This window comes from Nanorana parkeri, unplaced genomic scaffold (assembly GCF_000935625.1).
Source record: "Nanorana parkeri isolate BGI_ZX_2015 unplaced genomic scaffold, ASM93562v1 scaffold233, whole genome shotgun sequence".
NCBI classification, from domain to species: Eukaryota; Metazoa; Chordata; class Amphibia; order Anura; family Dicroglossidae; genus Nanorana; species Nanorana parkeri.
In genome coordinates this window covers 833,319-848,565 of record NW_017306501.1, presented here as the reverse complement: position 1 = coordinate 848,565, position 15,247 = coordinate 833,319, and the positions used below count along the sequence as shown (strand labels likewise).

The 15,247-nt window shown below is 39.1% G+C and overlaps 1 protein-coding gene across 1 annotated transcript in view; it reads right to left on the bottom strand.

Annotated features, from left to right (window-relative positions):
* Nucleotides 1-7,705: 7,705 nt before the first annotated feature.
* SCGN (secretagogin, EF-hand calcium binding protein) overlaps nucleotides 7,706-15,247 on the bottom strand; it is a 37,239-nt gene continuing 29,697 nt past the window's right edge. The window contains exons 9-11 of the mRNA XM_018556308.1: nucleotides 12,408-12,467; nucleotides 11,621-11,689; nucleotides 7,706-8,254 (exon numbers count right to left, since the gene is read on the bottom strand). Coding sequence (XP_018411810.1) covers nucleotides 8,126-8,254; nucleotides 11,621-11,689; nucleotides 12,408-12,467 — 258 coding nt within the window. The 3' untranslated portion in view covers nucleotides 7,706-8,125. The remainder of the gene's footprint in view (nucleotides 8,255-11,620; nucleotides 11,690-12,407; nucleotides 12,468-15,247) is intronic.

Below are 15,247 nucleotides of genomic sequence, written 5' to 3'. Positions count from 1 at the left end.
AGTTACCTAGTTACAGTACATTGTTTAGAAATAGATTGTAATATGTAGTTCTACATTTCTGTACTTGTGCATACTATGTATTTCTTGACACTAGATGTTTGTCATTGCTATAAAATCGAAATTCTTCATAATGCGTACCTTAAATATGTATGGATTGCTTTCTTTTACACTGCTATATCTTAAGAGTCTAACAGATTTTTCTAGGGCTCTAAAATAGCTACATTTTTGCAAGGAAATGATATATTTGCACTAAATTATATGGCACTGGCACATATGGCCTGTGGGAAGATATTTCTCCTATTGTGTTATTTTTATGTGCCCTGTGCCTTTAATTGTTAACTCTACAATGCACACAAAGGGGTTATGTCCCTTGCTGAGACATATAATGCCACATAAAAAATTAGCAATTGCAGGTGCAGTGGAAGACTTCAAAAATTATAGTGCAAGGCTATAAGTTGGCACAATCTATGTAAAGTGTCTTTTTATAGCTGAACTTTTAAAAACCGTATAATTACATGGCAGAGCCCCATTCAGTGCGTGTGTGAGGGGTTTATCAGAGGAACTTGCTTAGGATCAGCCATGCGCAACAAGTTGTTAATGAATGATGAATAATCCTTGACTCTTGTATTAAAGAAAACAGCTCTTTCATATGGCGGCAGATGGTGAACTAATATTTACTTTATTGTGGATAATGGTGGCAACAAAGATTACACTGATCAAAACATTGTGTTAAATGCAGAATCTGTTCTCCATGCCAAAGGCACCCAGGCATGTCAATGTGAATTCTCATCTAAAATTCCAGTATGACTTTTGGTTGCTGCCTATCATTCTATGTAGAAAAGAAGCCATCAGTATTTCAAGTGTCAAAAATATAGACTCCATTATACATGTTTGCAGTAATGTATAGAGCATTTACCCTGAAGACAGTAATATTTTGTTACATGTCATATAGTTTCTGGAATTATGCACTCCTAATACATATTGAGCTCCAAGATTGGACTGCTATTGAAGTGAACTTGACCTGGCCTATAGAGGTAGAAATCAATCACTGTGCCCTTGTTAAGCCTCTTGGTGTGCTGCACAGGTGAACTAATGCAGCTGTTTGCCACCATACCAACTGTCATGCACTTCCAGCCCTTTGGACTTTGGTCATGTGGCTTAGAAGGGGCAATAAGTATGGATAAGCTAATCTCTTCACTTTAATTCCCTGCAGCCATTTTGACATTTTGCTTTAGATGTGATAAGGAAAGAATAGGAAGTGCTGCTAATAAAGTCCACAGAGGCAGATTAGCGCAAGGCTTGTAGGCACTGGTCTCTTAAAGTAGATATAAACCCTTACAGAATGAAAAGCGAGCAGCAGCATGTGCAATGCTCTCTTTATGGGACTATGACAGCCACCAGGAGCTTGCATATGCTTTGCAAAAAAATATGTATGTTTACACTTACCTGTTATCCACGAGGTTTGGCTGTTGGTCCGAGTCCTGCTGACGGTTGAGCTCGTGCTGTCCCCTATAAAAGAGAAGCACAGTTACGTTGGCTGTCAGTTGGGGATGGATCATATTTCCACACGATATCGCTCTATGTAGCTTCTCCAATCCATTTAAATGGAGCTGTTCACATCTCGCCGCTCAATATCGCTTGTATCTCGTCGCTGTAGCTTGTCGCTCCTACATGACCCTTTTTTCTGCGGATTTCGAGCGATTTTGCTGCTGATTGCACAGCCCAATAGTAAAAAGTCGCGCGACGTCGTGCAATATCGCACATATAAAAACGCGCGGAAAATCCCGCGATTTTCATGTCGCTCAGTGTGAATGGGCCTCGTGTGGAAATATGAGCGATATCGCTGCAAAAATCGCGCAATAAATCGCTCAGTGTGAATGGGGCCTAATTAATGTTACTGATGTGTGTCTGCAGCTTCTTTACAGCTTTTCCACATGCACAATTATCACAGGCTGCATATTGTTTCATAGCATATTTCCTTTTTATTCTGGCTGCAATTGATTGTTTTTCTCAGCCTGTCCCTGCCCACATGCACTACAGTCTGCATGTGACTTTTCACAAGGCATATTTCCTAATTGTTTCTGGCTGCAATTTTTTAAAATGAAGGCCTTTTCTTTATAAAACATTGTAATACTCCAGGCAATGAAACCTTTTTTTTTACTTTTGAGAGCATGTGATAGGGTGATTTACAGGCAGGAGTTTCTTTGAGGCAGGGGCAGAGTGTTGTTACCGCATTACACAAAGTGCCCAAACAAGGACCTTTACCACCCGTTAAGCTTAAATGAGATTTTAGTGATTGGGCTTGTGTCTACCTTAACACACCATGCTTAAAGAAGAACTATGAGGTGAGCAATTTCACCTCATCTTCATAGTTAAAACCGACCTGTGACAAAGAAGCTGTCACAGGTCGGCTCTATCGATCGGGAAGTGAGCAGAAACATGCACCGATCCGCTCACTTCCCGATCGTCTCCCTGCAGTGAGCGGTGACTGGCAGTCACCGCACCCCGCAGGGATTCCCCCCTCCCCTCTCTGATCCTCCAGCGCTGAGTGGAGGAACGAACGGGGGAGGGGGTGGGCACAGTTGGCTCTGCCTCTAGATAGGCAGAGCCAGCTGTCACTCGCGCAGCTGGGTGGATCTCGACAGTATTGTCGGGATCCGTCCTGGCTGCGTCGCTCTCAGTATATCGTGGGCAATAGCGTGATCCTAAAGAGAACTATGGGGAAAAACACTTAGTTCTTTTTTAATTTGTTTAAATTGCAGTGCTGGGGTACATTTTGTAATGTGCTCTGCCTGTGTGCACAGATCTGTACACCCAAAAATCTTTTCAAGGATCAATATCTGTCCATAACAGCTTATTGGTAACTAGATCTTCAATTGTCAACCCCCTTGGGACCTTTGCTACTTTTTCTATTAATTGGGGTATTTTTCCCTTTTCTATGCAGCATTTGAAAAAATATGTGCTACAACCCCAATACCCCAAAAATTGGGACGCTGTGTAAAATCTACATAAAAACAGAGTGCAATGATGTGTAAAGACTCATGAACCCTTATTTTATTCACAATAGAAAATAGAAAACATATTAAATGTTTAAACTGAGAAAATGGACCATTTTAAGAAAAAAAAAATATGGTAATTTTAAAATGATGGGAGCAACACCTCTCAAAAAAGTTGGGACAGTGCCATGTTTACCAGAGTGTAGCATCCCTTCTTCTTTTAACAACACTCTGTAAAAGTCTGGGAACTGAGGAGACCAGTTGCTGGAGTTTTGGAAGAGGAATGTTGCTCCATTTTTTCCTGATATAAGATTCTAACTAATCAACAGTCCTGGGTCTTCTTTGTCATATTTTTCATTCCAAGATGTGCCAAATATTTTCAATTGGTGAATGGTCTTGAGTGCAGGCAGGCCAGTTAAGCACCCGGACTCTTCGTGGTTTAGCATTGTCCTGCTGAAATATGCAAGGCCTTCCCTGAAAAATACATCATCTGGATGGGAGCATATGCTGATCTAAAACCTGGATATATTTTTCAGCATTGATAGCCCCTAGATGGGCAAGCTGCCCATTCCATATGCACTAATCCACCCCCATACCATGAGAAATGCAGGCTTTTGAACTGAGCGCTCATAACAAGCTAGAATGTCCCTCTTCTCTTTAGTCCAGAGGATGTGGCGCGCATGGTTGCCAAAAAAGAGCATTACATTTTTATTTGTAAGCCCTCACGGGGAGGGCCCTCCTTACCATCTTGTCTTAAATTGTATTGCGACTGTAATGTCTTCCTTATATTGTAAAGCGCTGTGCAAACTATTGGCGCTATATAAATCCTGTATAATAATAATAATTTGTCCAACCACAGAACAGTTTTCAAATGGCGACAGACCATTTTGAATGAGCTTTGGCCCAGAGAACATGGCAGTGTTTCTGGATCATATTCAGATATGGCTTCTTCTTTGCATGATAGAGCTTTAACTTGCAACTTTGGATGGTACGGCGAACTGTGTTCACAGACAGTGATTTTTGGAAGTATTCCTGAGCCCATGCAGTTATGTCCATCACAGAATCATGCCTGGTTTTTAATGCAGTGCCGTCTGGGGGCCCGAAGATCACTGGCATTCAATATTGCGTTTCAGCCTTGTCCCTTACACAGATATTTCTCCAGATTCTTGGAATCTTTTGATGATATTATGTACTGTAGATGATAATATATTTAAAGTCTTTGCTATTTTAAGGAACATTATTCTGAAATTGTTCAACAATTTTTAGACGTAGCTTTTCACAGATTGGTGAACCTCTGCCCATCTTTACTTCTGAGACACTCTGACTCTGTGAGATGCTCTTTTTATACCCAATCATGTTACTCACCTGTTGTCAATTAGTTGCAAAATGTTCTTCCAGCTCTACTACCCACTTTGCCAGCTTTTTGTTGCTTTTTAATTGTTTAAAAAAACACCTGGATGTATTCTTAAATGCACAGAATATTACTGGATATTGAGTTCTTAGAGGTATATTAGGCATCAGAGATTGTTGATCCAGGGAATATCCGATTGCCTTATGGGATCATGAAGGAATTTTTCCCCCTGTTGGAGCAAATTGAACCGTGCTTTATAGGGTCTTTTTTTATTTATGAGATTCTGTTTTTATGTAGATTTTACACAGCGTCCCAACTTTTTGGGAATTGGGGTTGTAGAACAGTGTGCATCTCAAAATACATCACTCACATTCATCATACCCCCTTTTCCAGATAAAATAAAATGTAGGCATATACTGGTAAGGCCTATTATCTCTGATAAAAAATGTACTGCTTCTGGCCAATTTTTCACTGCTGTATGCTCTGTGGTGTCTTTATTCTTTTTGGCCAAAATTTGGCTTTCAGAACTATCAAAGCTCATGTTTCTCATGTTTAGCTTGTTTCAGAGACTGTTGGCCTCTCTTTCATGGTTCTTTCAGAAACAGCTTTTTTTTTTTTTTTAAATAATAGGCATTTCTCTCTCTTTTCTCACCTTACAGATGAGATTCCATGTAGCCGTCAACTCTGAAGGCCAATGTCTAATCTTGTGGCCGTAACCCATTTTTTTTATAGGGACAAATTGGGGCTTAGGCCTAGGACTACCTTTGTCAAAAGGTGGTACCCAGTTTGCATTGCAGGTTTGCTTCACCAGGGCAGAGACAGCCTTACAAGTTAAAGTGACACTAAACTCAGGAGTTAAATCCTAAAAATGCATTCAAGTGCCTAACTATTAACAATACTGGACCTTATTTGTGTATCACTTGGCTGTGGATCCTCAAATCATCTCTGAATTTGTGCTGACACCGTCCTTCCTCCTGGAGGGTGGCTACTTTTGTTCCTCATGGTCCCTTGTGTGTTGTAAAGTACCCACCGTTCCAGGTTCACTCCTGTAAGAGACTACAATCTCAATACAAAGTAGTAAACTAAATATATACTGTATATATATAATATTAGAAATTTGTAAATATTAAAATGCATAAAATAATTGTATATATCTGCTGCTTCCCCTGTAAAGCTTGGTCATTCAACTGCCAGATGCCAAAACTTCAGGGTAATAAAAACTTCAGTCTTTATTAACTTCAGGGTAATAAAGACTCTGGCATTTGGCAATAAAATGATAGGTAGTAGAGCTTAGGATTAAGAGTAGGTTGGCTTTAAAGGGACTCTTAATAAAATGCTCCAGGCAAAGAAGACATTGAATGCTCACCTCACCTTCAGCTTCCAACATCTGCAGTAGTGAAGGGAAACCAGTGGTTGAAGATCCTGCAGAACCAAAACTCCATTACTGCAGATGTAAGTGGCAAAAGAAGCAAGAGCGGTACTTATTCAATAGGCTCTTGGCACATTACTGTAAAGTTTTCTTTTAGTGGTCAGGCCATTTTATTATCAACTTGTACAGAAGTCAAAGCCCAATGTACAACATCCAAGGGGCTTCACAGTAACACAGGGATCAATTTGAAGACTTATACAGGTACTTTAGGCAGCCCAATGTTTTAGTCTAAATCAGGCATCCTGATTATCGAGTATGGGTAACCAAGAAGGTAACCACTGTTAAACACAGTTCTCACATAATAAAGTTGATGTGAACACTGGCTTTTTATGAATCTTCCACTTCTGTTAACTTATTTTAGCCAAGAGAGGCAACTTTAATGTTTATCTTGTTTTGTGACACTGACACTTCTTCCAACATGGTATTTTTCCTAGTCGTATTTCCTGCATGGTTGGTTACCACTTAAACTTGGAATATCTGATCATTTCGGTAGTCTCTAACATAATAAATTAATGAACACAAATCAGCAGTATACCATTCATTTGCATGCTTTCTTTCTTTTCACGCACATGAGCAGGCATGAATGACAACACTGGAATCTTTGATAGCGGGTGCAACCAATCAAAGTTTAACATGGCTCTACCTATTAATAACGTCTCATTTTATTTCACAAACATTTTAGAAGGTTATGTGTGAAAACTGTGCTAAAAAGAAAATGTCTTGTTGCCCGTAGTGTTCATGTCCAACTCTGGACTACAGAAATGATAGCTGTAAACTGACTGGTTTCCATGAGTACAAGAAATTGCATTTTAAGTGTACTTTTATACACAAAGCCCTTACTGATTTTGAAAGAATAAGTATGTGAGTGTCCATTGAATTTGGGGTTAGTCAGCCACTCTCGTTTCAATGTGGATACACTGATATCTTAGCCTTTTTTCAGCCTAAAAGAACATATCACACCTTTAAGCCTTGAAGAAGGGGGAGGGCAGAGCAAGGTGATGAAATACATAAAAAGAAAAATGAGGAGAAGCAATCAGGTAGCATAAAGCAATAAAGATTAACAACACCCATAGCAACCAGAAATCACATAACAAATGGCTCCAATAAGATGATGTGTAATTGGTTGCTATAGGTTACCATTATCTGCACATCCCTGTTACCATTTGGACTGTATGCAATACATTTAAAAGTCCATGAAACCAAATGTGATCTCCTGGTGGCTTGCTAGTCACCATAAGAACGTAGCTTTGATGAAGAGTGAGCAGCAGTTTATAGGACTTTCTCTTGGTGATTGACCACACCTCCTGTGAGGTGCTTCTTCTTTAAAGGGAAACTCTAATTCTTTCAATTTCAAGCTCTATGTGGAAACAGGATCACTGTTAGACACTGCATGTAATAGTAAGAGATGGGCAACTTCACATAATAGAAGCATGAGACACTGTGTGTAATAGAGAGGTGTAAGTTACTGTGTGTAACAAAGAAGTATGAAGCACTGCATGTGATACAGAGACATGAGGCACTCTGTGTATTATTGAGACGTGAGGTACTGTGGAATGTAGAGGCATGAAACATGAGCAATATGTGTCCACCACTGCTTAAATCCCAGAGCCACAACACACTTAGGCCTTGTACACATGGATGCTGGATGCAGAATTGAAGCAAGCACCTGTGTGCCTATAGCCTTTGTTCCCCTGGATTTCACCCCTTGGCCCTAAAGTGCAAAAGGCCTGACCTTTGATCTTTCATGACAATGGCTGGTAAATTTCTGGACTGGGTAGTTTTGCAAGTCATTTTTCTTTAGTTTCTTTGAGGGTTCCAGAAGTTATTTGTAATCAAGCCCATAACGATAACCTGCTCAGCAGTATGTTAGATATTCTTTATTGTGAAAGACCAAGTAAGCAATAACTCACAGTTAGATGTTTTTTTTTGAAAAAGAGCATAGGACTTTATTGTTCCACAACAGTGCAAGATGGCAAAAAGCACATGTACTTAACAAGTGCTGCAATTAATTAAAACTTATACTTGCAACAAATATTACAGCTAGGATTAAAATGAAACATATTAGCAGTTTTTGCTTTCACTAGATTGTCATTGAGAAAAAAAATGCTGCTTTAAAAGGAAATCTCAGTTTTTTTTAATCATAGATACAAAACAGTTTTGCTAGGAACATTAGAAGTCATCAAAAGCCTTTCATGCACTCAAATTGTGTCTACTCATGCATTTAACTTGTAGTTGCTGCTAACTCCACAATCACGAAGTGTGACAACGATCTGTAGCAGAACATGGTTACTCTGAAGCCAGCAAGTTCTGACATAAGAAGAGGCACAAAAAGGCAGATTCTCCGTCACTTCATAGGCTTATTTTCAGACCGAGACATAAAGCCAGCTCAGACTTCTGGATTATACCATCTCTGTTCACGTCACAATGGTTTAGTAGAATCTTACGGAATTTATCCAGGTCCACACCACTGATACTTGGCTGTTAACAAAAATATACAAATTTTGCAAGATTAGCAAGATGTTTGCATTAACGAGGAGTTAAACTGAACTGAATTGCGATACAACACAGACCAGGACCTAACTGGTAAAATTACATCGGGTCCGAGAGATTTCAAGTGCAAACCCCCTGCCCGAGGAAGGTCAATAACCATAAGCATCTTGAGTCTTATGAACAATGTGTCCCTGTCTACAACATTCCACTGTTTGCTTCTTGCATTGACAAAATGATTGGCCATTATTTGCGTATACAGCTTAAAAAAAAAGTCATATGACCACCTTCAAAGGTTATATATGACCCACTGTTGGCACACTTGTTATTTAGAGTAGGATGACACAGGTGGGAAACTTCAACATATATTTGAAAATATCTGAAACTAAGACCTGCGTTTTGAAATGTGAAACTGATTAGACAGGTCCTCTTTGCTGATTGTTGCAGCTTGTCCTGGAGAACTTATTTTATATATTTTCTTCTTTGCCCATTGTTAAGTAGAGCATGGCTAAATAGAAGGACAAATCAGTTATAACCTCTTAAAATGTCAACTTGTTCCATAATCTTTTCCAGCAAAATAATAATTTAACCATCCATTATAACCTTTGCAAGGTCATTCAGTAATCTACTTGGAATATGAAATCTCATTTTAATCAGCTTTAATAACAGCATGGCTTCCATAGAAAGACAGGAACCCGGTACCTGAAGGTTTTTAATACACCACATCAAATTAAAGCACGTGTATGGTGCTTTTGTACATAGTTTATTTATTTAAAAATTTACATTTAACTTTTTAATACATGACATCAAGTTAAAGCAAATGTATAGAACTTTTGTACATAGTTTATTTATTTAAAAAATGAATTATTTTACTTTTTTTTCAGGTAAATATAAAATAATGCATATTAATATTTTGCATTTGTATATACAGTTAGAGCTTTTTACATGTCATCCTAGGTGTCCAAAGTGTAAACTGGACCTTACAGTTGTCCACAGCACAGAAGTTGAGGGTAAATCTTCTGATGGGGACACCTGTTCTGTCTAAAAGAAAATTCTAGGGCTGGTAATGATTAAAATTTTCCTGTTCGATTAATCAAAAATGTTTTAATCGATTAATCGACTAATTTCGATTAATTATAACGCACATACAGATCCAACTACTTTTAGGTAATAGGGCGCATTCTGATTTCTTGTAAAACCACACAAAATGGATCTCTAAGCTGGAATAAAAGTGTTGGTCCAGTATCCACCAATGTATGGGATGCTGACTGGGAAGTAGATACACTTGTAGAAAAAAAAATATATTGTCCTATCAATCATTATTGCATTATAATTTGCACTGTTTTAGTTTACAATTGACCCCGTCAGTCACCCTAAAAAAAATAAAAATCTTAGTAGCTGTTTCCTGCTATGGAAGAGGTAATATACTCACCTATCCGGTGGCCCTTGTCTCCATCCAAGCACTGCAGCCTCCATCAAGCTCATTAGCATTTGACACTTCTGGGATTTGTACCCCACTGCACAATGTGATTCCATCCACTGACCCGTACATCAATACTGTGTCCTGTAGGGGTTGGAGGATTAAACCACAGTGTGTAGTGAGGGATACAGGTATCCAACATTTCTGGAAGTGTTGAAAGCTGAAGAAACTGACAGAGGATGTAGCACTTGAACAGAGAGGTGAGTATATTACCTCTTCTATTGCAGGGAACTGCCATTAGACTATGAGACTCACCGGCTCAAGTGATTCCGTCAGGTAGCGAAGGGAAGGAGGGAGGAGTCCGGTGACGTCACGGACATCGACGTCACGGACATCGACATCACCGGACTCCTCCGACGGAAGACCTGGAAGCCGGCGGAGAGGTGAGTACCGATCAAAATAATTAACGATTAATCGAGGGATTAATCGTTAATTTCCGCAGCCCTAGAAAATTCCTATAGCTTTGGAGAAATATCCTCTCACTTCCTGTTGCGTCTTTGGGACAGGAAGAGCTGACTTTGGTTGCTGCAGATACTGTACAAAGTTTACAATGGGATCAGTGAAGTCCTTCAACTCAGGTGGTAGCCCTAAGGTCATCCCCCTTATACTGCACATATCCCTACACTACCAGTGTGCTTTAATTTTCCTCAACCGATAAATTTCTCTACCGCGTCTCTTTCAGGTGCCCATGTCATGAAAACAGCTGATTCGGATGACTCGGCCCCACTGGAAGTGACACAGTGGAGAAAATGTATAGGATCGAGAAAAATTATAGAACACTAACTTTGACACTGTCCGGCCCCTCCCACTAACCTCCCACAGCTCACAGCCCAGAAGCATGGACAGCCAGTTCCCCGGCAATTCATCTTAGTGGATTGGCCCACTATTTGAAAAATAATGTGGAGAAAAAATTTCTGTGACACAAGAATGTCTGTGCAGGTGGGGCGTGTGGGAGGGACTTGTATATGGGCGGAGCACAAGGGGGCCCCATAATCTTGTATTGCCCGGGGGCCCCATGTGTTGTCAGTCCGCCCCTGACTGCACACCTGTTCTGTGTTCAGATTAGAGATTAAAAGACTGTCAGGCTGCCAAGTCACTGCAGGGAGGATGCCCAGAACAAGCTGCGCTACTGAAAGTGAATGTGCTATGGCTGTAAACTTTTTTTTCATATATATTTTATTATTTGATGCTGGTGCATAGTAATTGTTTGATCGTGGGGCTTGAGGTCAAGTGAGGATATGATAATCATGTGCATACAGACAACAGCCATTAGATCAGCAAGTCATAGCTTGACCTACTGATCACATTGCCTTTGCATACAAACAAATGGCACATCATCAATAGGTTCTTACTTGACCTACTGATCAAATACATTTTGGTATGGTTTTGTCACACACCCATAGGGTTAAAACATACAGGCACAGAAGTAGCAGGTCAAGAAAGGAACAGGCAATCACATGACTATTGTTTCCGTCAGACAGTAATTTTACCTTTTCCAATATTTTGGAAAATGTCAGAATTTTTTTCCATGATTTTGGCAAAATTTTGTTAAAGGAAATACTATCATCCTTATAGTTGAGACAGCATCAAAGGAAAATTTGTCATGAACTGGGGAGCTGATGCTTTTGGCTTTCAACCCTATTAGCATGACCACACAAATTAGTAACAATCTAGTCACACTGCTTATGCATTGCATTTCTTGCGCACACTTCTTCAGGTACAAGTGAACATATGTAGGCATCTATGCAAATGGATACTAACATGCACAGGAGCATACCCATAAATATGAATCATTAACTAATGCTGCTACTTTGGAAGCCTCTGCTTCTTTTAAAGCATTTTTCATTGTAACATTTTATATCTGCTAGAAAACTCACCTTCACTAGTTCCATCATATCTTTGACAAATCCATCAACTTCAGGACCTTCAAGTGCTCCTGTTTTACTCTTGAAAAAAAATATAAAATATGATTATTCACCATGTCCAACAGTCCAAATAACTCATATTTGGAATTTTCTTATATCATATAAACAGTACATATTTTTTTATTAAACATTTGTATCCTAGTTGACAGTTCATCTACTGAACATTGTGATGGAGCACAGCATTTGCTGCGCTCACACTTTGAGTTAATGTTTATCATCGACAGCTTATCTTTATAACTAATAGTAGTGCCCTGTAAGTAGTGCCCTGCTTGTGCTTATGAACATTAGGCCTTCACTATTAGGCACTCTGGTATACTACGCATAACAATTTGATATTACTTTTCTCTATTGAATTACAGCTTTACAGTTTGGTCAAGGACCCACCCCTGCTGCTAACTGGACAACAATGAAGCCACAACACATGCATGAGGGATTACTCAGCTGTTCCCTACTGTTAACATGTCAATAGTGTTAAACTGACAGTACTGTGTGAGGCAGTAGAGCCTTGATCAACTAAGAGTGTTAAATATTTCTCTCCCAGTCTGTACAGATTGCTGTACAGATGATTACAGAAAGCAAAGCGAAAACCATATTCAGGTACTCATATTAGTTATATTTTTAAATACAGATACAAATGTTTAATTATTGCTTACTTTGTGTGTTTTATATCTGCCTGGATTGTATCACTAACCAGCAATGCATAGTGATGTTAAAATTATGAGCAGTTGATGTTACTTACTACATCATAGTGCGCAAAAATAGTTTCAAAGTCCCTTTTTCTTTCATCTTGACTGCTTGCCTAAGAAAGAATGAATGGCTATTAGACATTTGGGTTTAAATGTTAAATGGTGCTGTTTGTTCAAGCTCTCATTGGTTGATTGTGTGTAAGGCATAGACACTCATTCAAGTGAAAAAACAGTTAAAGGCTGAATACTATACAGTCTGCCATTATAAATAAACATAAGAGGACAGCAATGGCAGTTTTCATATGCCTATCCTTACAGATTCACGTTAAAGAAAGACAGTTCTGTAAATAATTGTTACCATTACCCATGAACTGGTTTTTGAAGTAACCATTTCCTTTTGGTTCTTGCTATATTTGCAAGCACAAAAGTGCACACCTTCTAAAGCTATCTAGCGTTTTTTGGAATGGGTACAGACACAGCAGTATAGGGTAAAGACCATCTCCAAGCAGCTTAAAGTTTCTGTGACTACAGGTCCATGGAGTGTAGCCAACCTCACTGGATGTGCCCACAAGAGGATAATTGGCCCCCGACTGAACAGAAATATAGTGCCAATGGTAGACAAAGGCCCAAGGAAAAAATCCCAAAGAGATACAAGCCATAAGGTAGATGGATACAGTCACAGACATTATGAACATGCCCTTGCAAAGACTTATGACCCAAAGAAAACACAGATTGCTCTGAAAGAACGTGATCCATGTGTTCTTCAAGGTCACCAGATGTCAAAATCAACTTGATGGTATTTAATAATGCAGTAACTCTATGGTCACCTTTTAAGCATGTATACTATGAATTGCTTGTCTAGAAAAGTAACAGGTTAATTTTTTTTACAGGGACCCCAAGTCTGATGCAATGAATCTTATTGTTTTCCTGACCCTCTTTTCTGTTCTAGTTTGCCCGTTTAAGCATTGCAGTTTAGTTACAAAGCAGGTGCATTGTATTGGTATTATGACATTCACCAAAAACCTTGATACAATATGTTTATAATTAATATGGATGGCTGTGTTTCTTTGTGCCGCCAGATTAATTTTAGCAAGAATTCCATACTATAATTCACATGGCCATGAATGTTTTATAGAGAAGTTATAACAATGGAATGAAATGAAAAAGCCATCTTTTATATGGAATTCTTGTTTCAGAGCGCCGCAATAAAAATTAATAAACTGGTAAGTACAATAAGAGTACAAGGTGTATAATCATATCAACTGGATATGAATGGATCTAGATAAAAGACAAGGTACAGGGCTCACAGAATCACATAATGATGTGGGAATTTACATATATTAATAAAGTGGAGGACACAAATATGAAATTCTAGATAATAGATTATTTCTACTGAATAAAAACCTAGCAAAGCAGATTTATTAATTGATAAGTAAAAAAAATTAAGATATATTTGGATAGGCAAGAGGCTAGGAAATCATATGTATGCATTGTATTTATAGGTTGGGTGTAACATTTTAAATGTCAGAAAGCACTTGACAACTTTCTTGAAATAGTGAAGCTGCCCTTACATGGCCAGATTGGTAGCACTGCCCTATTCAGCTAGGGGGTAGGCTGATCTCCAAAGATTTGGATGTTTACACTTAAACAGTTGCAGGATGATAGAAAAGTCATAGAAGAATTAAATGCATTTGCTCTGATTGCCTTTAGATGATTTCATATATTTCATCTCGCAAAATAGTACAATTGCGATTTCAGGGACAGATTCCGCGCGTTTGGGGCTATAATAATAGACGCAAATGAGCGGAATCCATGCAGTTGTAAAGATTTTAGCATTTGCGTGCTGTGCGGAGACCACACGGGAAACGCAAATGCTATATGTGAATGGAGGCTAAAAGTCATTTTGTATCCTTACAGTGGCATGATATCTGCAAATCATCATAAACTGTCTTTTCGTGGTGCATTTTTCACTGTGTAATAGATTTTTTTTTCTTTTATAATTAGTTTGGCTTACATACAGGAGCAGCACCCAAATATGATTTGTCATCAATGCAAAAATAACCTGTTGCTGGCTAATTTCTATAAACACTCTCAATAAGATAAAAAAAGACAGTGCAAAAATAATCCAGCAGAAGGGCAGTTTTCATGTGCAATGCTAGGCCAAAATGTGCTAGAGGGCACATGCAAGTGTTTTGAAGCAATTAAGTGACCATAGATAACAAAGCAGTGTAAAAATGGCCAACATCAGGACAGTTTTGATAGGCCTAATAATTGTAACTTTATTTTTACTATGGAAACAGAGAGTTTGAGTGAATGAGAGTGATACAATGTGAGTGTCAGGGCAGGATGCAGGCACCTTAGTCAGAGTGTATAGTGGTGAGTTGCTTCACCTTTACACGCTCAGCATGCGAAAACCAATAATTGCCTATGGGCATGGTTCCCACCTGGGCGTATTTCAGAGTGTAGGAATGCGCTGAAAAAGCCCTACGCCCAAAGAAGTACAAGACAAGTACAGGAGCATAAGGATACACCCGGATAGCCCTCGTAAACGCGCGTTTCTTTTACTGCAAATCGTGGTAAAAACACGAGGCACGAAACACGCGGCAAACACGCATATTCCGTACGCCCAGGTGTGAACCCAGCCTTAGCAGCCGCCTTTTCCATAAGGCAATATATGCCTACCGTTACTTGGATGCCCCCAAGACTTAGACTATACACTCTGGCTAAAAATGTTGCAGGTGGCCCCCAGGAACAAAGGCGTAGTACTGACCGGTGACAAGGTACAAGACAAACAGAAAGATAGAAGACAGGAACAGATAGCAAGATACAAAAAAATACAATTATACAGGATCAAGAAAGGGCTACGATGCAAGGTACAAGACTACGATACAAG